The 25,402-nt window shown below is 38.5% G+C and overlaps 1 protein-coding gene across 1 annotated transcript in view; it reads left to right on the top strand.

The window, feature by feature from the left end:
- Positions 1–25,402, top strand: part of camk1da (calcium/calmodulin-dependent protein kinase 1Da) — a 102,207-nt gene that overhangs the window by 36,133 nt on the left and 40,672 nt on the right. The window contains exon 3 of the mRNA XM_028451051.1: positions 18,821–18,953. Coding sequence (XP_028306852.1) covers positions 18,821–18,953 — 133 coding nt within the window. The remainder of the gene's footprint in view (positions 1–18,820; positions 18,954–25,402) is intronic.

The following is a 25,402-nucleotide window of genomic DNA, read 5'->3' as shown; positions in this document are numbered from 1 at the left end:
GGACTGCACAGCTGGAGAGATGCCTCAAGGCATCAATACAACTTTGGATCATGCAGGGGTGAACTCTCTACCCCACAAGCCAAAGCCAGGGTCTGATCATCCCTGGCTAGGTTGTCTGGGTGAGGGTGTCTGATGTAAGACCCGAAACCCAATGACCACAGGATACAACACTGATTCTGTATTGAAATGTTGTGACATATATTCCACTTCAAGATGTGAAATTGAAAAAAAGGGCTAAACATTTTACCTTTCCCAGCTCAATCAAATAGACTGCCATTGATTGAATATATTTTTGTGTAAATGAAGCACAAAACAGTCAGTTTTCATGTAGTTTTCCTATAAATGTGACTCTGTAGAGCATCGTCTATTCTACAATTCTGGCATCACAGAGCAATAACAGCCCCGGATTTTACTGCTTACACTTGACCTACACGTGTGATCCAGATTTCTATGATTGGAAGCCAGAGGAAATTGCTGTTTTGTCCCTTCACTATTACAATGGAAGACCTTCAATGTGGCCTTTTCCATGTGAGGATGTATCTTTTCATGTGCCGCCCTTGCTTCTTCATTCTTCTCTTCACCTCTTTCTAATGTTGCAGTTCTTACGTCTACTCAAAATACTATAGTGTATCTTTGTTTTTGCTAGTTTTAATCTATGAGAATTTGGAACACCTTATTATTTAGCACTTGTCTGAATTTTCTAACTACAAAACAGTTCTGCATTAAGGAACATTAAAGTAAATTCTCCTATTTTTTGGGTGATTTACAAACCAAAAGCTTTCTAAAAAAAAAAAAACAAGCAAATGCAGTTTCCATAGTGATTGATGTACACATCCCAGCAAATGTCTAATGTCCCCATAGTGGACATAGCTGTTGCCATGGTAAATCCATAGCTCAGTGGGTATAGTGTGTGCTTTTATGTGTAATGTAGTGTGAAAAAACCAAAAGTAGACAGACACCATCATCTTTCTGTTCTCTGCAGCCACACCCCGTTCCTACTGAGTTAGAGTATTTTAATAAAAACACATCATTGTATAACATCATGAATCCCAATGCTACCAAACCAAATATATATACTGTATATACAGTACATATATTTAAAAGAAAACAGTTTTCTTTTTACACAAAGGTTTGTGTAAAAAAAAATATATTGATACAGTATGTTGTCAAGATATATATGGTTTCATTATCTTTTAGGTGTTTTGAGATATTTTAAGAAGAAAAAAATGCATAACTGCACTAGGTTGTTGGTGGTTCTTATGTGTCAGGTATAAAGGAAGCAAGTAACTAATAAACAGTCCTCGAAACATGTCCCCATAAAAAAAAAATGTTCTTTTCCTCACGGTGACGGCACCAATTCTATCCAATTCCGCGTTCATCGGTAGATTCCATTTTTATGGGTCGATTCTGTGATTCTGTCCGTGATTTTGTTAATGTATATTTTATAGGGCCTTAGTGCAGTTGTTGTTAGCGCACTCAACTAAAGGGTCACTGAGACTCGCTGCAGCGCATACAAGCTTGTGTTCTGTAACCATCTCTGATTGGCCAGCAGCCCAGGAATGCGGTCCTTGGCGATTCTGATTGGTGAACATATATATCACTCAAATGATGGAGACGACAGAAAAAACCTCTGCATCTGAGGTTTGGTTATCGCAGTAGTGAAAACCTCAATATCGATGCGATTAAGGTTAATCGTTGTGCATTAGTGGAGACCTAGAGATACTTTAACTTTTTTTTTTTAAAGTAACAACACCTGTAATCTCAACATGAAATTGAAATATAGGGCCTCCAATTGACCGTAATCATTGTAAATGGAGGAAATCACAGTATTAACTTTGTGAAATGGTTATATGCCTGTTTTATGCGAATACCACATTTTTACTGGATTTTCCCCATGAAACGGGTGGGTAAATGTGTAACAAATATTTGAAAGACATAAACAAACAAAAATCTCGTCCAAAGAAATCTCAAATTTATCAGTCCCGCTGGATTTGGTGCCATTTGAGAGGCTGTTTTGACTTCTGAAGCATAAAAAAAATACAATTTACATGATTGAACTTAATTAACCCTATTGAGCATTTTTTGTAATTATTTTTGAGACATTTAGTATGTCAGTAGTTACATCAAATTATGGAAAGAAGATTTGGTGCCATTTGAGAGGCTGCTTCGACTTCTGAAGCATAAAAAAAAACATTATTTACTTGATTTAACTTAATTAACCCTATTGAACATTGTTGTCATTGTTCTTGAGACATTTAATATTTCAGTAATTACATGAAATTATGGAAGGAAGATAAAATGGAAATATACAGGAATGGGATATACCCTGAAACGGACTATGTACAATCTGAACCAGAAAGTCTGGGCCCTAAAATGGAAGAGAATAGATTTATATTTGTCATTGCAAACATACATATTGCATTGTGAAAGAAATTTTGTTGCATCTAGCTTGTGAAACAGAGCAAAAATCAGAATTACAAAAAAAAAAACTTTATTAATCCCTGAAGGGTAATTAAAAACGGCAATAATACACATGCAGAAAACAAGGAGCAAGACTACACCAATAGGTTGTAAGGCAAACCAGATGACAAGCTGCAAATAAATGAATGTACAAAAAAAAAGAATAATTAGGTGCATAGATGGCCATGAGAGTGCCAGATGCTTATGTATAAGTTCAAATGTTTAAAAATAATAATAATGAATAAAAAAAGTACTGTATATATACACATGTAAACAGATTTTTTTTTCCTTTCAGAACACTGAAGAAAAAAAGTATATACAGAAATGTATCATTAAATAAAGTATTCCTATAAAAATACATGTATAGTGCAATGAATTATTATAATTTTTGTCTGATCTGTCTTTCCACATGCGAAAGTGTACATATTGTTTATGTTTGTCCAGTATGTGTGATCCACAAGTGAAAGTGTACATACTGCTTATGCCTTGTATCATTTAATTGTATTGTATTTTTTTCTTCTTTTATTTAATTATTGTTAGATGTTATATTTCCGGTTTCCTTGTTTTTTTTTTTTTTTTTTTGTGCTGCTGCAAGATCAAAATTCCCCCCATTGGGGGACCAATGAAGTTTTATCTTATCCTAAATAGCTTCTTTCATCAATTCTTGTGTTGCACAGATAATGACGACGTTATCTCTTACAATGCGTTTGTATTCCTCGTTAAAAGTTCAATGTTGTCCTACAGAGCTTTGCGACCATCATCCATCTGTAGCAATCCAAGTCCCAGGGATGAAGCTGGTTCCTCACATCCATATGGACGTTAGTATTAGCAAAGGCTATAATTGCCTTTAGAGTAATGAAGTATCTATTTAGTGATCCTTTGTTCTAATTGTCCCATTGCACTGTATTGGAATTTTCTCACAGCACTTTGTCTCTCCTCTTCATCTTTTGCTGTTGGAGCCACAGTGAGAACAGACTATAATTGGCATTTAATTGCTGCCGTGGCAACGGTGCCTTTCAGCCCACGTTGTGTGCAGCAAAGGCACATATGATATAGACACAGGGAGGACAGGAGACATGCATGTTGGGATGCTCTTAACTCACTGTCCCTCATTATGTGATTTCAGGGAGTAGAACTGGTGTTTATATCACACCTGACCTGCTTTACTGCTCAGTTGTACAACACAGAGGTCTCACTAAAGTATTTAGCCATCACACCCTCACCTGTTGCTGCCTTTGTGAATCAAACTTTGCAACATCTCCTGTGGTTACTCGGATATAAGAGTTTATTCCATTCCCTTTAGCTCATCTTTCCTTTTAGTCAGAGCACTGATATATCTTACTCTAGTAGAAGTACAAGTTAGTCATACATAAAATACTCAAGTACAAGTAAAACATAGCGCAATTAGATAATATTCAAAGTAAAAATTACTAGTTGCTTTCCCTACCATGTTTATTTTTGGTAATAATTGTTGTCACGATTCCCTCACATACAGTAAACATCTCATGTATAAACTTCAAAAGAAAAAGACCAAATCTGGCACAATTGGGACTCAATTTATTTTCTACAAAGACATCTGTGTAAAACAACACCAATGAATTCAATTCGAAATAAAAACATTATCAGGCATAGATACATTTATGAATTCTAAAACTGTGAAAATAACCTCCATTAAATGCTGTTTTGCCTGCCATGCATGACGCTCAATCTGGTTGATCAGCTGTGATTTGACGCATTTGATTGTTTTCTGGTCATTTCATTTTTTTTGTAGTTTACCAATGTTCGTTGACCATTTTAAAACAAAAAATAATGATTTACTCAGCAATGGTTTATTGTATAAATGTAACAAATTCCTTTACTTCTTTTAAAATGTACTTAAGTACAAGTAAAATGAATTTAGAAATATACTCAAAGTACAAGTACCTATAAAAGATACTCAATTATAGTAATGTGAGTACTTTGTGACTTTCACCTCTGCTTTTAAGTACAAATTTTTATTTAAAACAGGCTTAGCTACTGTTGAAATTGTCAAATCTTATTGGAGAAAGATCTAACATTCCCCATGATGACGGATGGGAGGACAGGCTGATATCTTCTCCCTGTTGGTCGGCGCTTTGCCCCCGCGCGACATCCCTGTCGTTTTCTTCTCAGTTCACGGGGGATGTCAGGTATCGCTGCATAAGCTGGCGTAGCATTAGCACGGAGTGCTAACAGCTGATCTTGTGGGTAAACAATGGGGTCGTGGCTCTGAGCAATATATATCCCGACATGATTGCAAAAAATTTGCAGACGAAAGCAGCAGAAAAAAATAATGCAGTTTGAAAGAACTAAAGGAACACCTAAAATAAAAAAATATAGGTAAACATGGTAAAAAGAAGGAAAAAGGTCAGTTGTGAGCTGGAGCTACTGCTCTCCTACTCTTCCATTCGATGAATCGCTTCGATAGTTGTAATGTCCCCTTCGTTTGTAGTTTATTTTTAAAATGTTGAATATATCCCTCCACAGCGTATTGTAACCTCTTTTGCCTGGATCTGGAGGATATTGTCCAGGTGTTGCTCCAAAAACAGTCACTAACGTGCACAGGGTAGAACTTCTTCCAGCCATTCCAAATGAGACCAACTCAGGAAAATGTTGGACATTGCAAAAGTAAACAAGGGGGGCGGGGCTTTTGCCAAAGGTAAATTTTCCATGATTTGTAATGAGACTCCAGAATCTGAAGCAAAAGTCATTCAGTTTTTCCACAGGTAAATCGCAATTAGAAAAAAAGGCTAATTTCCTCTTTTTTGGGCCGTTTGAAATATTGAGTACATTCCGTTCCTTGGAATTTTTAAAGCAAACAGGCACCAAAATGTCACTCAAGCTTTCGGCTACATTGCTGACTCAGCTTGTCAATCACAAACAACCCGATGTAGCAAACAAAGCTGCCCGAAAACATGAGTCATAAACCCTGTGATTTATGGAATGAAATGGCTCTCTGACGCAACAGGAATCCACAAACACTAAGCAGCCTAACATGTAGATGGAGATAATACTTCTTCCTACTTTATTTCGCTTTATTCACGTCAGTTCTAAATAAGAAAACAAGGTGAGCTAAGGTATCGCCTAAAGAGCCCATGTTTAAGCTAAATGGACTTTTCTGTGCTTTAAACATCATAAAGTGCTATTAGGGCTTCATACACATGCCCAAAGTGTTTTTTCATTGATTCCCTCAATCATTAGTTAGAGGGTTATTTGCTCCTTTCTTACTGTAGGGTGAGCACAAACACCTCGCTACAATTTGATGACGCGTTCTCACTTTGATGACAAATTTGACGCGGCACTGAGCTGGAGAAGCCACGCCTCCAGGAAGCTCTCTGCCGTGATTGACATGTAAACAGACACGCCCACAAAGGTGAGCATTTCAGCATCCTTCACGCAGTGCTATGTATGTATTTTCTACAGTCTATGTATGTACCGGCGAACTCCCCGCCCTCTCGTGTTTATAAAGCAGCATGAGCTCGGCTACGGAGTGGGTGGGAGGAGGGTGGGCCGTCCTCTGGCCCTACGTCACTGTGCGAGGAGGAAGTCAGTGTTTCTGTCTATAGACACGCCCACTCATGAATATGCATAAGTAGCCGCAAATCAGCCTGTTTGTGTAGAGTTGCTCAGAAAGTGACTTTTCAGAGGCTAAAACTCTGGGAAAACAGACGAGTTTGGGTAAAATAAACCTCAAATATTATGTTTTTGGGGTTCTTAGAACAAATGGAGATGGGTGAAAAAATAGCATGACATGGGACCTTTAAGCCAGTAAATATTGCAAAAGTTAGACATTTTCTGAATAAACCTTTCCAATGAGATCCACAATGCCTGTCTTCACCCTGGATCCAACAGAAGATTACAATCATGATTACAGTCTTTTCTTACACTTCTCACATCAGTCATTGAAGGTTTGGGTTTTAGCCGAATAGTAACAGATGCTACAGTTTAATTACTTTTTCTGTGAGGGCCAAGCAACTTGGCTTCCAAACACAGGCCCCGCCCCCTCACCAACTTACAAGTGACATTTTACTTTTATCCTCTCTTTGCAATTGTCTACACATCAGCATTGCAATTATTTTCAAGCTTTTTCTACATGTTAATAATCCCATTCTTGGCTCTTCCTCTCAGTTTCTTCTGCCTGCGGGCTCGGTGGAAATGGCTCATCTTGTCATACATGCACACAGTTCAAGCAGACTTGATTATTTTGTAAGGTTTTTTTCTACCTTCTTCCCAGTTCTTATAATTGAACAGCTCGAGGACAGGTGACAAGAGGCTATAGTCTTAAGTAAAGTTTTAAGCAGGCCTGCTTAAACTGAAGCTGGCACAAGACGTGATTGACCGATTGAATCAGAAGACAATCCAGCTTTTGTCTTGTGGCTTTAAGGGTCATTTAAAAAACATTGGTCTATTATGTGGGTGTTGATCCCCAGGCATTGAGCTAAACCCCCGTAAAGACGGATAACAAGACGAGAGCAATAAAATCTAACAAAGAATGTCTCTTCTCTCATGCGAGTGCTGCATCCTACATGTGAATACATGTTCCCTACACATCCTAGTTTAAACACAATTGAATTATAAGAAATCAAGAAACGATGTTTAATAATACTAAAATTCTTGATTAGAACAGTACATTTTTCTGATTATCATTGTTTGTTCCATCAAAAACAGCAGTTTTGTCATCATTAGTCAGTCTTTGCCTAAATTATAGGTATAATATTTAGAATTGTACTGTATATATGTGTTGAAACAAAACAGACTGTGGCTGAGTGTTGATGGTTTTGTTGAAACACTGGCGAAACGTCTATTTATGTTTGAATGTGATATCGCTCACTCACATTTACCAAATATTGCAGCTGATGAGCTGTTCCTTGTTTTATCTTGTTAGCTTTAGTATTATACGCTAATATTTAAATACAACAGAAAGTTGTTTTGCTCACATTTAATCTGTGGTAAATAAAAAAATCATTTAGGAGCACTTACCAGTTTTTACACAACTTTTGGGGCTCAACATACTGTATAAGCCCAAATCCAGTGCAAGTGAATTAATTCACAACAGAACAGAAAACACTCGCAGCTCTCAAGAAGACCTGACAAATGACTTTGATTCTGTAAAAAAAAAGACAAAAAACGATGTAAGACACTTGCTGTGGTGGAGCTTGTAGAAGAAATGTCAAATACGAAAACACTGAAATAAATTATGTAAAATCCATACTTCTAGGTTTAGTCTTTGACCTCAAAAAACAAAAAGAAATCTTGAACTGCTTCAGATTGTGGTGAATGGAACTTTTTAGAGATGGTTGACTGTAAGAAACGTCCGCTGAATCTAAGTGAGTTCACACATTAGTCACTATAAACACACCAGTGTTTAGTGAACACTGAGAAAAACATTTCTGGCATGATTGTTGCTCAAAGACTAAGTTGGAAACCACACATGTTTTTTTTTTTCATAAGCAAAACGTGTAAAACTACAGCAGTTCTCCATTGAGCCAAAAACATTGTACGTCAAAGTTCAATCATAGGCTCTTTATTGCTCCTTATCGTTTCTTATACAAGCTGCTGTTTGGAGGTTTGAGAAAACACCTATGAAACTAACATAGGTGAAATGTATACAAACTATAACCAGATCTATCTCTGACTCCTACCAGGGTTGGGGTCAATTACATTTTTCAATTATAATGACATCCTCAAACATCCATGTTCAATTACAAATTAATTATGATTACCTAATTTAATTGTAATTGGAGAAAATGCCGAATTATTATTTTGCCCCTGTAAAGTAGATTACAGTTATGTTATTAATTACTAAAGTTCAGTTACAATTAATCACAATTACTGAGTCTGAAATGTATAAGCCATAAAATCTAACCTTCCTCTTGTGTTAGCTTTCTGTTAGCGTCTCTGGGTCAGTTTTTGACCCATGTCTTAAATCAGCTGTGAAATACACAAATATCTATGATCCAATTTGTTTTCCATTTCTTGGTTACCTTGTTAGGTTTCCTTATCCATTATAATTTTGGTGTTAATATTTTTGGTGTTCGCATCTGAGCCTTTTTTTTTGGTCAGTATATCCTTAAATTTAAGTTGTTTTTTAAATAGTCAAATGATCCTCAAGAGAACTGACAGGGAGTAGAAAAAATTGTGTTTGATTAAATTGAAAATTACAGTTTTTATAGAATTTGAATGCCAATTACAATTACAATTTCAATTATTTGAACTTAAAGCTGCTATCCGGAGTTTCTGAGAAACGTCTAGATATCCCGCCCTAAACAGCCTCACTTACCCCCACTGCCTCTCCCAATCTACCAGAAGCCACGCCTCTACTTTTCTGCACGCGCATCGTGGAACATAACAAGGTCACATTGGGTCGCATTGATATGTGTCTATGGGTCAGGTAAGAGCCAAATCATATTTACCTGTTTACTGTGTGACGCGCGGCCTTGTTTCCGTGCACAGTTCCACATTCACTTTGATTGACAGTCTCAACAGGAAGTCGAAGCCTATTGGCTGGGAGCACTCAGTGATCGTTTCCATTTGTATAAAGGTCTATAGGACGAAGGAGAGACTTATATACATTAATGTATATGAATAGCCACCAGCAGTAGACCATAATAAAAGACTAGTTTGGTATTTTTTCGCATTTCAAAAGAATCATACATAAACATAGATTTCGCAGAAAACTCCGGATATCAGCTTGAATTACAAATAATTTATTACAATTACAACCACTACAGATTTTTTCCAATTACAGTCATAAACACGCCGTAATTGTAATTCGTTATCAATTATGTGGTTACAACTGTAATTGACCCCAACCCTGTCCTCCTACCAACAAATCAACACCCTTCATTCAATGAAAGGCTGCTATATTCTATGATTTAGTGGAGCTAAAAAACAGCTTAGAATGAATGTAAAACGTAATAACAGTTCATTCTTAACCTATATTCAGAGGCTCTTTAAAATCAGGGAAAGCAAATATGAATTCACAGAAGCCACCATCTTCAAACAAATGTGAAACTCCAACAAATCTAAAACCAAGATGTTTGTCGATCAAAGGCTACATCTGTGGAATAATTGCATGAATGAACTGAAGATTTGCTGCTATGAATTGGAAACATTTGGCACCCAAACACAGTTTTGCTACTGCTCTGTCACACAAACCATTGAGTCATTTCACTGCATGACCACAGCATCTGCAATAGCCACAGGTTGTTTAGTAAACTGGCTGGAGTGTGGTGTCAGGGCCAAAATTGTTAGTTAGTTTATTAACATATTTACTCATAGACCGTATTCTTTTAAGGCTTTAAGTTGAGACTTCATTTCTGCTGTCTCATGTTTTCTGCTCTCTTCTCGAGGTCAGCTTCCCAAAAACACATCTATCCCTTCAGACACAGAGGCATGACCACACTCCACATGCCACACACACTCACATAGTCCACACATTACACACCCAATACACATCCATTCATACGCCCCGGACGTCCGCCCGGGGCGGTCACTAATTTTGTCCATCTTTGTACTCCTTTTTATTTAGTTTTATAATAAACCTTTTTTATAAATCATCAATGCCTCGCTGGACTCCATCATTAAACCAGAGCAATAAATCATGTCTCCAAATGTGGTCAACCGCAATTTGCCGTGACAGTGGTGTCTCCCTCAGGGGATTCCTGTTTTCCTCAAACAATTTGAAACGTGGCGACTGAACGCTTCGTTTCTCAGTTTAACTTGTAATACTCTAATGGCTTCTGTCAGTCTTTGCATTAAATGTGTCGCTGTCACCTTGTCAGCCTATTTTAGTCTCTCCCTCTCTATCTGTGTCGTGCACTCGGTGGTGTGTGTATATGTGCGTGTGTGCCAGCTCTTTTGCCAGTGGGTGTGCACTTGATGGAAACGCACAAAAGCACACACATCTGTCTGCTGCTGCCAATACATTTGCTGCTGGGCACACTGATGAAGGCAGTGGAGCTCAACTGACACAATTACACCGGCTCATACAGGAGGAAACTCAATCATTGTCGCCGTGGGTTACGGCAAGTGGGGACTGCCAGGTAGTCAACCCCTAACACACACACGCACACACATCCCGTTGTGTTATATAACTTACCTTCCTGTACTAAAATACGCTCTGGGTCATTTAGGTTAGATTGGAATTATATGAATTTTTGGATTGACAAATTGGTTTCTGCTGATGTTGTGTTGCACAGTGTGTGGTTGTGTGTCTACTACACTCAACTTTATTCACACAGATACTATACTTTTATAATTTGCTTTTATGTACCTCTTCTTTGATATCTGTTCAAATCATCTACCTTAGAGTTCACTGCAAACATCATAGCTGTCAAGTCTTTCGTTTTGGCGGAGAAACTACCGTATTTTACCCTTCATAATAATTGATATACTGTATGACCCATGTCATAATAATTAAAAAATAATTAAATAAAAACATTCATCTGCCTCTCCAAACTGAACGCTATCACTAGCCTCGCAGGAACTGCCACCTGAAATGTTCTCGGCAGTGGGCACGCACTGTAGCTGTTCTTGAAGTCAAAATACGGCGCTTAAGGGTGCTTCCGTCTTGCAAATTTTATGTCATTTGGAACCAGAGTCTGCGCAGTAGTGTCTGGCAGGAGGAGCCCTGGTAACACGCCCCGCCCATTTAGCGTACAGCGCAGCTACGCCAAAGAACGTACCGTAAGTATCTTTCCCGCTGGAAATTCTACCAACAGCTTGTTCAGATCATAGAGGTTAGTAACAAAACCATGATATATACGTATTTCAACTCATCTAAACGTACTCTATTAAAAAATAAAGAAATCACCGCATCTTTGCTTTCCTTCATGACTTAACTGCTATTTGCCCCACAAATTAGTTTCATATTCATAATAATTCATGAAATTGTTTCCTTTTTTCTGTGCCGCTACATTCAGTCATTCACATTCAAATGTGACACCAGGTTAGGTTGTGCCTCTTTGGTCCATCATACATTCTGGATAATTGAATTCTCCCAGCTTGTGTGAATAGTATGAAGACTGATCAAAGGTGCATAGAGCACATTAAGGTAAAATGGAAATGGATGTGATGTTTGTTGCATTTGAGCAGGTTAGACAAATTCTGACTTCAACCATGAGATTTATCACATATATGATTAATTAGATGAAATCTAATGTTAAACCATCGTCTGGACATTCAGTTGTTCTGAACGAATAGACATTATTAATTTCCTATTTTTATTCACATTTTAGTCATCTGTAAAGGTAGATGGCCCTTTGCAAATTAAAGAGCATCGTTGTACAGTATATATGTGATCTGAAAGAGTGCATTTAGAGGGAGTTCTGTTTGTCTATTTGTTTTAATTTACTCTAGTTTAAACTCTCCCTGTTTTCCTACAAAGATTTACTGTTAATTATCTTCTGATGTTGTTATGGGACTATTGGATCATAGGATGGGGACGTTAGGTCAGGCATAGTTCATGCACTCCCACCTTCTTTTTAAGACTCCTACGCCTGTGTGAAAATCCTCAAAAAGGTATTATCAGCAGAAACTGTTTACTGTCGACTAGAGAGCATGTGTGAGTCAATAAACGTAGTCCTATTGGTTGCGGGAGATCTGCCTCACCTCACGTCACCAGGGGCAACAAGAGGCAATGTGATCACTTGCCTCCATAAAACACATGTGGAGCATTGGGCGAGAGGCTAAAGAGAGCGGGAGACATCAATCACATGGGACTATGGGGAGAGAACGTACCATTTCCCCATGTTTGCTGGCATGTCAGTTTTTAAAGACGAGTCGGCCTTGTGGCCGATGGACGGCTTGTGAGATGGGCTTCACTCTGAGGGGCCTGGGGGGGGGTTTCTGCACCACAGCACACACATGCTGATGCGATATTTAGCACATTCATATTGTCCTCATTATCCTTGAGTCGGGCTTTAAACCTGCAAGCAGCAAAAAAAACCTCTTTCACCAAAACATGTACAAGACCAAGCAGGCAAAAAGAGAGGAGGATTAAATGGAAATGGCTTCTTTACTCAAAATTCACTTGAAATATGGGTGAATTCATCAGTGTGTTCTTGAGCTGTGAGAGAGCCGACTCGTAAACTGAAACCCTGACCCGAGCAGGGCTCAAGTACTCATGTTACTGTGATATAGTTGCTTTCATGGGTGCTAAATCAGTAAATTTACTTGTACTTAAGTACGTTTTAAAAGAAGTAAAGTAATTCTTTACATTTCTAAACCCAACCATTACGGGGTAAATTATTTTGTTTTAAAATCATTAACAAACATTGTCAAACTACATAAAATTAAATGACCAGACAACAATCAAATGCATCACCTCATAGCCAACCAACCAGATTAAATGTAATGCACCGCACAAAAAAAAACGTTGACTGTCGTACCATTTCTGATGAACAGTCAGCCCGTTTCTTGGGTTCAGGTTGGGGTTTCTACATACTGTGTTGTTACCCATATGGCACATTTGGCAAGGCACCGTTTTAGAGTTTAGAAATGTAGCTATACTTAGAGCCTGAGATTTTTTAAAATTTTGAATTGAAGTCATTGGTGTTATTTTATTTTAAAAAGAATTGTACATTTTGACAAATCTTTTATTTTATACAGGTGCCTTTGTGGAAAATTAATTAAGTTCCAATTGTGCAAGATTTGGTTTCTTCCTTTTTAAGTTTATACATGAGATGTTTATTGTATTTAAAGGAACCGTGGCAATATTTATTACCAACAAAAAACAAAGGGGGTGAAAGTAACTAGTAACTTTTACTTTGAGAACAATTTATTAAGCTACTTCTACTTGAACTTAAGTATTTTATCTATGACTTACTTGTACTTGAGTACAATTTCAATCAAGTAACCATACTTCTACAAGAGTAGGATATAATCAGTACTCTTTACACCTCTGCCAATTTTCCACTATAGTTTAAGTTGTGGCAAATTAGCATTACCCCTAGTAAGTCAACGTAAAACTAGTTTGGTTTGCTAACCAAGCCCACTGGCTCCTGTGGATGTTTCACTGGTGTTGGAAGTCTCTCAGAGCAGTTTTTAGACTGAGGTTCACAAAAAATTGCTCTCAGCATCCGACTGTGTGAGGGCGTCGGTGATCTAAATTCCGTCACTAGGTAGATGGGTTGATTGACCAATGAGGAGACGTTTCTGGTCATTGTAAAGGGAAGATTCATCAACAACATAAACATTTGTGTAAACCACTCACTCCTCATTTATTATCAATCTGCAGTTAAAAAAAAATGCTTGAGTCAGTTAATGTTGTCCCTTGAAGTTTAGACATTTTCTTTACATTAAGGACAAAATACATCAATAAGTGGGTTATATTGTTAGGTTATTTGGCTTCATTATCAATCAATTTTTAATCAATAAGACAACTTTTCTGTTTTTTAAAATCTATTTTAAATAAGGCCCATGAGAACACAATAGCCTTTAAGTAAACTTTCAATTGCCTTAACATTTTAAGCCAAAACATCAGGAGAAAATGAATACATTGATTGAATACTTAGGTTGTCTGACATGTCATGTTATCTTTAAGGAGGTGTTTTTAGCCTTAGGACCTTCTCTTTTAACACTGATAAATAGTAACCCGTCTTAGGTTTTGGTGCCAGAAATTGCAAATATGCAATCGTGCAACCATTCCTAAAAAACCCAGTCTGGCCACTTCAGACTTGGGCAAACTTCAGGCCGATCTCAAAGATTTTTGAAAAGATTGTGCATACTCAGTTGTTCGCGTTCCTTGTAAATAATAATCTGCTTGAAACTCTCCAATCTGGTTTTAAACCCCTGCACAGAACCTAAACTGCACTCTTAATAGTTTTAAATATGTGTTTTTAGCAACTGACTCTGGCAACTGTGTTGTTCTTGTACTTTTAGATTTAACTGCAGCTTTTGACACTCTGGACCATGACATCCTGACCTCTCTCTTAGAGCATTGGATAGGGGTTAAAGGAGTAGCTCTTCAGTGGTTCTGGTTTTATTTAACAAACAGAACCTTTTGTGTTGGCCTTGGCGACTGTGTCCTCCACTGCTGTTCTATCATGTGGGGGTCCCCCAGGGTTCAGTTTTGCCCTTTATCTCCTGCCCCTGGGCCCCATATTTAGAAAACACACAACATACCTTTTCATTGTTATGCGGACGACACTCAAGTATATCTCCCTGTAAGAAGAAACATGCAGTGTTTTAAAAGCTTAACAGACTGTTTGGTGAACATAAGGGCTTGGATGTCCCTAAATCTTCTACATTTTAATCAAAGGAAAACTGAAGTCATTGCTTTTAACTGTACTGTTGACTGTGATCTGATTTCCTTTGGTCCATATGTGAAAACGAGTGTCGCAAACCTTGGTTTTAAGCTAAATGACACCCTCACTTTTGATAGACAGATCAGAGCTATTACCAAATCAATTTTTTTCATTTACGGCAACTGGCCAAAATCTACTCAGCAACATTTTGAAACCGTGATCCATGCTTTTATTGCCTGTCCACTGGGGTACTGTAACACTGTATGTGGGGATTAGTAAATCCTCCATATCTCATCTCCAGATGATACAGAACGCTGCTGTACGGCTTTTAACTGGCACAAGGAAAATTTTATACATTTCCCCTGTCGTAAGCACATTACTCTAGCTACCAGTTAGGGTATTTATTATTAGGATTGATTTTAAACTTATTTTATTTGTTTTTAAATCATTGCATGGTCTCGTCCCGAAATACCTGGCAGACCTTCTTCACCCCTATGTCCCTGTTCAGGCACTTACTGTAGATCAGCAGACAAATGACTGCTTAAAGTGCCAGACAGCAGAAAAAAGCTCAGAGGTGACCGGGATTTTGCCGTTGCGGGTCCAAAGTCGTGGAATACTCTGCCACTTCATATCAGAGAGGCTTTATCTCTGCCTGTTTTTAAATCTCTTTTTAAAAATGCATCTTTTTACCTTGGTGTATGGTTTTTAAATTGCATGGTTTTATGTACCTTGTTATTTTATATTTTGATTTGTTTTATTGTTTGTCTTATAGTGTATGCACTATTGTCACTTTGTACAGCACTTTGTCCCCCTATTCCTGGGTTTTTAATGTGCTTTATAAATAAAGTTGGATTGGATTGAATAAACTGAATACAACAAAAACAAAAATTAGTACGCAAAGACTACCAAACATATGAACTTGATATGCTTCCAAGGCAGTGCACACAAGTAAACATTATTTATCTACCAGGGATGTAACAATTCACTCATCTCCTGATACGATTTGATTCACGATACTGTGTTCACGATACAATTCTCTCACAATTTATTTTACAAAAAGACTGTAGACAATTGATGACTAGAAAATATTAATTTTTGTTCCTCGAAAATAAAAATAAAATTACGGCACTATTTTCTTTATATTTCATTGTCAAAAAAGTTCATTGATAAACTATGCAAAACTTAAAAGTAAATTCTGAATGAAATAAATAAATAGTACAAATGAAGAAGAAGCCTATTCATTTAAATTCTGGCTCTACAGTAAACTATACAAAACTGCATAATAGTTCCTTTTCTTTTTAAAAGTGCAACTGAAAATGTATTTTGTGCCTTAACAGTTGGACTTTAAAACAAATCCCATATGAAAGAAATAATATAAATAAACAAACTATGGCTTTCATTCTGTCTTTTGTTTCTCCCTTTCCTCTCTGTTCCCCTCTTACCTTGGATTTCACATGTTCTTTCTTTCCCACTTCTTTCATTTTGTGTTGGGGAAGCCAAAATGCTTCCACACTTATGATTTAAAACACGGTAGTGCGTCCTGAATTTCAAGATAGCACCCTTTGCTGTAAAAAAAAAATAACTACTGCAATTCAATTTCAGAGTATCAATATGAACCGTGACACTTTTGAATCGATTTTCAACTGCCTCATGATTAATCTTTACATTTTTAGTATCTACTGATAACCGTGTCGTTGACTATATCATGAGTATTTGCATAGATATATATTTAGTGTGATTTACTTTTCCAAACAAAATCGTATCTTGCCATGTTGCAAATGCGGTAGATTTGATGCTCTTTTTCCCTACCTGACCAGTAACCATCATGAGGATGTAGAGACCTGCTCCCGCTAAGAATTAAGTGTTTATTCAACATATTGAGGTTAATAGAAGGATTAGAAACCATGATGTGGTTGTCCATCCACATACTGTCAACAGATCATATGTCCTTAACTACTCACAGCAATGGATCATCGGGAGTCAACACTCATTTTAGGGAGATTACTTTACTATAAACGCCTCATTTTTATTCATCACACTCCTCTGCTTTGTGACGTACATGCACAATCCCTCACACTTATTTAAGAACCTACAGAATGAATCTATGCTTTCAATTATTTAACTGAATACGACCGTCACGGTTGTTACGCGGGAAGGTTTTCCTAATGTTCTACTGTTACACTGGGCAGATCTAATCCTCACACAGTGCCAAACAACTGATGTTTAATTTCCTAAAGCAGATTCATTTTAATAGGATATGAAAGGCAAAGTATCTGATTTTAATGCACTGGTTTGAGTAGTTAATATCTCCCAGATTCAATGTGGGTGTTTTTCTGTTTAGTGAATCAGCACTAATGGAGATTCTTAAAACCTGTCACACACTTTGTCTAAGCATTCTGGTAAAATACCTGGTAAGCTGTATTAGAGGCAGCAGCAGCACAGAGTGCCATGATTAGAAACCTAGAAAGGATCTACCTACAGCTCCTCCTTCATTGTGCTAATTACCTTAAATCTCCAGAACCTAAAGAATCTGTGGCTAATTTAAGAGCTCCCGTTTTGCCATACCTCAGTGGATCAGGCTTGTCTTTGGCAGAAAATGTAGAACATTAACAATAAAACACAGGTTTTGATTACTGTAAAGGAAAGATGATGAGGATTGCTTAGATATCTTTTTCAGAATATCTGTTCAGCCCTGCAGGGAAGACAACACTTTGTGTCTGAGCTCCATATTAGGGGCGTGCAATGCCATGAATCCCACGATATGATACATTTCCCGATTTGCATGTCTTAATTTGATATATTCCGATACTAAACAATACAGTATACATTGCGATATATCGCGATATCAATAATTACAATGTTCACCTTTCCATGTACAAAATTGTGTGAGAAACAATTAGTTTCATTTTTTTTTTATTTTAACGAGCGAGAACAAGTAAATGGTAACTAACTGTAACTCAAGTACCAATATCGAAAACAAGTGGAATTCTTATCAAACTGTCAAATCACATTTTTCAAAAAAGTTTAACTTTTGCTTCTACAACAGATTCTGATTCTAAGTTCTTAAATTCTGAAAATAAAGCAACAGAATACATCTATAAAAGTGCCCAGTTATGTTTTATGAAAATAAAGAGCAATCAACTTCCAATCTAATATGCATTGAGGAGTGATGTAGTTTAACAAGGTCTTAAGATGCTTTCACACCGAACGCGACTGAAGTGACTGAAGCAACGCGATTACATTAAAATTAATGTAAATTACGCGACCTCAAGTTATCTCTCCTAAAGCACCATGATGTGGAATTTGAGCAACGAGGTCGCGCTTGACTTTGTCGCTCAAAGTTGAAAAATCTCTTACTTTTTAGGCGACTTAAAGCGACAAATCTCTCGTCCTTCACTGTGTGTAGAGCGGAGGCTGTAGCCCCTCCCTGCTCCCTCCCGCTTCAGTGCAGACGGCTGCTGTGGAGGCTGTACTACTTCCTCAATTTATCGGGGCAAAATTAAAGCAGTTAACTTCTGGAAAACCACAGTAACTACTGATCATAACACATTCTGAGTGAACTCATCCTTTAATATCTCCGTAAGTTGATCATTTAAACCGTAAAAGCGGAGCAAAAAGGAAATAAGTGATCAACCCCCTCTCTCTTTCTCTCTTCCCTGTCAACGGCTCAACACACACACACACACACACACACAGCTCCCTGGTGATCGGGTCACTGGAGCGATGAAGTGATGGAGTGACCATAAAGCACCGCTATGTGCAAACGACACATCAGGGGCGATGGAACCTACTGCAGCGCTGCGGTCGCGTTCGGTGTGAACGCACCTTTATGTAGTTCACTGACATAGTGACCGAGCGTTTACGTGCTCTGCATATGTTGGCACAATTTAACATTTTTTTCCATTAAAAAAAATTGATTTGGACCTTTTTTTGGATTGATACGATAATCGCCCAATGAAATATTGCGATATATCGTCAAATCGATTTTTTTTTCTGACACCCTTACTCCCTAAAGTCTCGTACACATAGAACTGCAGATTATCCAGTTTGTTCTCAAAGCTGCTATTGCTTGACACATGTTTGTGTGTTTACAGAGGAGCGGTTCTCAGAGGTGGTCCTGGCCCAAGAGAAGCAGACCAGCCGCATGTTTGCAGTCAAGTGCATCCCTAAGAAGGCTCTAAAGGGGAAGGAGAGCAGCATTGAGAACGAGATCGCTGTGCTGAGAAAGTGAGTGAGAGATGCACACACAAAACATGCAAACACACACCAGAACGCACTAAGTCCTGGTTACCGGGGAAACGGAGCATTTTTTTTTTGTACCCCACATTGTAGATGCAGTCCTCTCCTCAGGTCACAATCCACAGCCCCATAACCCTTACATGTAAACACACATTTAAAGAAAGACTAAAGAAGGTCTTAAAGTTCCATTTGTGCAAGCATATCTGACAGAGGGGTTTTTGTTGTTGGTGTTTGTTTCTAAGCAAAGGTTAAAAACAGCTTTAATGTAATATTTAGAAACCTTCAGGTTAGCTCGATATAACATTGTGTAGTCACAATATTAAGATGAATTGATAGCTCTGAGAAAATGTGCTCTCCTTGGTTACAATTTCATTTGTACCATCGGTAGCACTTTGATTTATGCAAGATTAAAGGCCACAGGCTAAATCTCCTCTCATTTTTCATTTTTAAACCCCCACTCTTCGCATTTCCCCATAAGTGACTGCAAATATTTGTGCATGCATTATAGGAATGGGCAGAAATTCCAGCCTCAAAATGCCACCATCACAAATTGGCTGTAAATGTGATGGGTAGTTACATCTTTTCCTCAAGATGGGGCTGTGACAGAGCTGCATATTGCATTTACTGCAGTAACACATATTGAGTGGTGTGGAACTGTAAATTGATGCCAAGACTCTGGCTGAGTCCGTGATGAGACTCCTTCAATTTTGAAGTCATTTCTGCCTTTTAAATGAATCTAAATTGTATTTCAGTCATCGCATGAATGACTCCTGCCTCTCAGCTTGAAGGATGGAAGTGCACACATGAATCTACGAAGGATCCTATTTCACTTATTCACTTTCATCTATGCATGAATTTACAGCACTTGTTAAAAAATTTGTGTCACAGTAATTTGGATTTGATCAGTTTCTAATTTTTAACTTTCAGTTTTTTTTTTTTTTTAATTCAGTTTTTTAAAGCTTAATTTTTTCATCTATACAGGTTTCCTGCTGATCCTTAAAAAGTCTTAAAAGGCATTAAAGGACCATAGGGCAGGATTTAGAAATCAGACTCCATAGTGACACCAAGGTGGTTAGTGTAACTGCAGTCATCAGCCAAGCCACTGCGGGGGGGCGCAACAACTGTTTGTTTATCACCGGGTTCGGACAGATATTTAGAACTGGTGTTCAGGGTTTGGTCACATAGTGTCGTTTGCGCACAGCGTTCTTCCTGTTCTGCAGCAGCAGCCACAGCTAATGTAGCAGCTGTGATCTGTGGTGGAGGAAGAATGGAGCAGTGGGCAATTTTAAAGGAATTCACCATTAAAACATTCCTTTTTCTGCACAATAACATGGATTATCCCTATCTTTGATACATGGATTATGTAAATGGATCCAATGGGTCTCTTGCGTGCACTGCACCCCTGTTTGTGTTCGCTTGTTACCCGTGCACTGATCTGATGTTGACATTAACAGTTGTTTGTTAATAAAATTGGTGCTTACCACTAAAATAAACGTAATTATGTAATTTCTTTGAGAGAAAAAAAGAGGTTTTTTACTGTTGAGTCGGACTTGGAGGAGAAAATACCGCCCGATCCGCCCTCAAACCGTGACACGGTTATTTATTTACTCCCTGTCCTTGTGACTGTTTACTGCAAGACCTGTGTGCATGCCTCTGCATGCATCTGTGGAACCAAACAGTAGTTTAATCCACCATGCTTGTCTTACTTCTGTCGGGATCTGCTGACTCGATACAACGCTCACGATAACGATTATCTCACGATATGACGATACTGCGATTATCGATGTATTGGTCAGAAATCAATCTACGATAATCTATGACATAACAAGAAGAAGAAAAAAAAGATTAATTGAAAAAATACAATTTTTGTTTTATATCTCTGAAGGACAATAAATTGAAAAAGTGTCCTATGAACAGTGACACTATTTTAGTGCAACATTTCTGTAAATAAGTGTCATCATACCAATGTAAACGTATATGTATCTCCAATAGTGCTTTCTGTAAACAAAAGATAACAAAAAAGTTTCTAGGAAGCTAGCAAGCAGGACCTAGCCGGTGCGGACCGTGCTAGCTCTAGCTTAGCCTCCCCCCCGGCCAGCAATGATTGGGTTACTGTCCGTGGTAAGCATAGTCGAAGGTCAAAAAGCCGCTCGGGACACCACCATGTTCACGTCTCAAACAGGTTCTCCCCCCTCCGTGAGGACAACACACTCACCGGGGAACAAACTCTGATAATTGGCGACTCCATAGTGAGAAACGTGAAGCTAGCGAAGTCAGCGGGCATCGTGAGGTGCATCTCAGGGGCCAGAGCGGGCGACATAGAATCAAATCTAAAGTTGTTGGCAAAGAGTAACCGTAAGTTTGATAGGATAGTCCTCCATGTCGGCACTAATGACTCCCGACGTCGTCAGTCGGAAGCAACCAAAGTAAACATTGAATCAGTTTGTGCTTATGCTAAAACAATGTCGGACTCAGTAATTTTCTCTGGTCCCTTACCAAATCTGACCAGTGATGACATATATAGCCGCATGTCATCATTTAACCGCTGGCTATCGAGGTGGTGTCCAGAAAACGAGGTGGGCTTCATTGATAATTGGAGATCCTTCTGGGGAAAACCGAACCTGATAGGAAGAGATGGAATCCATCCTACTTTGGAGGGAGCATCTCTACTATCAGAAAACATGGCACAGTCACTGTTATGACATCTCATGAATGAGACCATGTTACAGAGGTGGAGTCCTCCACGCCCCTCTGTGCTTGCCTTAGGACAGTTTCCCTCCCATTGCTACTATGATAGCTGTGTTCATCGCCATGGCAACTGTTGTGATGGTGGTGAATATTATTTTATGGAGACGGTGTCTGTCCCCCGACCCATATTTCACAATGATTTTAACATAAAATCAAATAAAAGAGCTATCAATTATAAAAATCTGAAAAAATTAAAATCTCAAATCTAGAAACACCAAAACATAAAACCATTAGATGTGCTCTATTAAATATTAGATCACTGAGATCCAAATCTCTACTAGTAAATGACCTTATCTCAGAAAATAACTTTGATTTATTCTGTTTAACTGAAACATGGCTGTATCAAGATGAATATGTTAGTTTAAATGAAGCCACTCCTCCCAGTCATTTAAATACTCATATGCCACGAGACATAGGCCGTGGAGGTGGTGTAGCAGCTATTTATCATTCCTCTCTCCTAATCTATCCTAAACCAAAGGCCAGTTACACTTCCTTTGAAAGCCTGGTTCTAAATTTATCTCATACCGAATCAAAAACCTGCCAGCCAGTCTTATTTCCGATAATTTACCGTCCTCCAGGCCCTTATTCTGAATTTCTATCAGAATTCTCTGAGTTTATATCAAACTTAGTCCTCAGTTCTGATAAAATACTGATAGTAGGAGATTTTAATATCCATGTGGACAAAGATAGTGATAGCCTGAGCTCAGCCTTTATGTCCCTAATAGACTCAGTTGGCTTTTTTCAAACTATTAATGAAGCTACTCATCATTTAAATCATACTCTTGATCTTGTTCTAACATATGGCCTTGATATTAATGAACTAAAAGTCTACCCTGAAAATCCTCTGCTATCAGATCACTTTTTAATATCTTTTAACATCATCCTAGAGGATCTCGCACTGTGCAATAAAATAGTTAGGAGTAGAAATCTGTCCAATAGTGCTGTGGCTAAATTTAAAGAGGCCATTCCTGCTGCCTTAAACTCAGTGCACCATCCAATAAATAACTATGATATTAATTATAACCAGTCTCAACTGGATCTGCTTGTCGATAGCTCTGCTAGTCTACTAAAATCCACCTTGGACTCAATTGCCCCATTGAGGGAAAAAACTATTAAACGTCAGAGGAAAGCTCCGTGGTTTAGCTCTGAAACTCACACACTCAAACAAACAACCCGTAAATTAGAGAGAATGTGGCGCTCCAAAAAAACAGAGGAGTCACGAATACTCTGGCAAGAAAGCCAAAGTAAATACATGACAGCCTTACGACATAGTCGATCTACATACTATTCCTCACTAATTGAAGAAAATGAAAATAATCCGAGGTACCTTTTCAGCACTGTAGCCAGGCTAACACAAGTCAGAGCTCTATTGAGCCCATGATTCCTCTAGCCCTCAGCTGTGAGGACTTTATGACATTTTTTAACGATAAAATTCATAAGATTAGAGATAAATTAGCCACTCCCTGCCTTCACTTGGCCTGCTGTACCATTAAATGTAAACAGGCCTAACCTAAACTGTTTCACACATATAGGACTTCAGGAACTTAACTCTATTATTTCATCCTCCAAACCATCGACCTGCCTTTCAGATCCGATCCCAACTAAGCTGTTTAAAGAAGTTGTTCCCCTGGTCTTCCCATCTTTGTTGGAGACAATAAATATATCCCTATCAATAGGCTACGTGCCACAGTCCTTTAAAGTAGCTGTAATCAAACCCCTTCTCAAAAAACCTACTCTTGATTCCAGCACTTTAGCAAACTACAGGCCTATATCTAATCTTCCTCTTATTTCAAAGATTCTTGAGAAAGTTGTGGCGGCTCAGCTCTGTGAATTTCTTCAAAACAACAGCCTGTTCGAGGACTTCCAGTCAGGTTTTAGAGCTCAACACAGCACAGAGACTGCTTTAGTTAAAGTAACTAATGATCTACTCTGGGCTTCAGATGAAGGACGACTCTCAGTGCTGGTTTTATTAGATCTTAGTGCAGCTGTTGACACTATAGATCACTATATTCTACTAGAGAGATTAGAGAAATTACTTGGAATCACAGGGACTGCCCTAAACTGGTTTAAGTCCTACCTATCTGATAGGTACCAGTTTGTACACGTGAATAATAAGTCTTCTGTGTACACTAAAGTAAGCTACGGGGTTCCTCAGGGCTCTGTGCTAGGTCCAATCCTCTTCTGTATCTATATGCTCCCCCTTGGTAATGTTATGAGAAAATACTCTGTTAACTTTCACTGCTATGCTGATGATACCCAACTGTATGTATCAATGAAGCCAGGTGAGACAAATCAGCTATCTAAACTTGAGGTCTGTCTAAAGGACATTAGGGCCTGGATGGACCAAAATTTTCTTCTTCTCAACTCAGACAAGACTGAGGTCATTGTACTGGGCCCACGACACCTTAGAGAAACCTATGCTAGCCTAACTGCCCTAGATGGCATTACCCTGGCATGAAGCACAACTGTTAGAAATCTTGGGGTTCTATTTGATCAGGATTTATCCTTCAACTCTCACATAAAACAAACTTCAAGAACTGCCTTCTTTCATCTCCGTAACATTGCTAAAATCAGATCTATCCTGTCTCAGGACGACGCCGAAAAACTAGTCCATGCTTTTGTTACCTCTAGACTGGATTATTGTAATTCTCTTTTAGTAGGCTGCCCGAGCAAGTTGCTTAAGACACTTCAGCTGGTTCAAAATGCTGCAGCACGTGTACTGACTAAAACTAGGAGAAGAGATCACATCACTCCTGTATTAGCCTCTCTGCATTGGCTTCCCATGAAATATAGAATAGAATTCAAGATTTTTCTTCTCACTTATAAAGCCCTAAATGGACAGGCACCAGCCTATCTCAAGGAGCTTGTAGTGCCATACAATCCCCCCAGAACACTACGCTCTCAAAATGCTGGCCTACTCGTTGTTCCATTTGTCTCTAAAAGTAGTATAGGAGGAAGAGCTTTCAGTTATCAGGCCCCACTTCTCTGGAACCATCTACCAACCACGGTTCGGGGGGCAGACACCCTCTCTACCTTTAAGGTTAGGCTCAAAACATTCCTCTTTAGTAAAGCTTTTAGTTAGGAACCAGCTCATAGCTCATAATTAAGATGCAATAGGCATAGACTGCCGGGGGGGGGGGTGGTCTGGCATGCTCGGTTGGAGAGAGGTTGGAGAGGGCGTTAAGAGAGAGGTCATTTAGGCTAGAGAGGGAGAGGAGAGGATCCCATTCCTCTCTCAAACACTCCCTCTATGTCTGCTTCTTCCCTTGTGTGTTTGCTCCTGTACTCCTTCTGGCTTTTGCCTTGCAGGTCCGTGGGATCCTCAGTGTGGAGTTACAGAGTCTCAGCGGCTCTGTCTCCACCCTTTCCTCTGCACACACCCAACACAGCATAACGTGGATGGCTGTTCATCATAGGAATGGGATCCACACAAGGTTCCTGCTGCTTAACAGAAGGTTTTCCTTGCCGCCATGATGAATTCATGTTGGGTGTGGGATACATATGTATGTGTATATACGTATATATGCATATGTGTGTATCCATAAAATGAAGAGTCCGTCCTTAAGACTGCTCTACTGTAAAGTGCCTTGAGATACCATTGGTTATGATTTGGCGCTATACAAATAAAGATTGATTGATTGATTGATTGATTGATTGATTGATTGATTGATTGATTGATTGAGATTGAT

The sequence above is a fragment of the Gouania willdenowi genome, chromosome 6 (genome assembly GCF_900634775.1).
Source record: "Gouania willdenowi chromosome 6, fGouWil2.1, whole genome shotgun sequence".
NCBI lineage: Eukaryota > Metazoa > Chordata > Actinopteri > Blenniiformes > Gobiesocidae > Gouania > Gouania willdenowi.
This window is presented reverse-complemented; position numbering and strand designations above follow the sequence as displayed.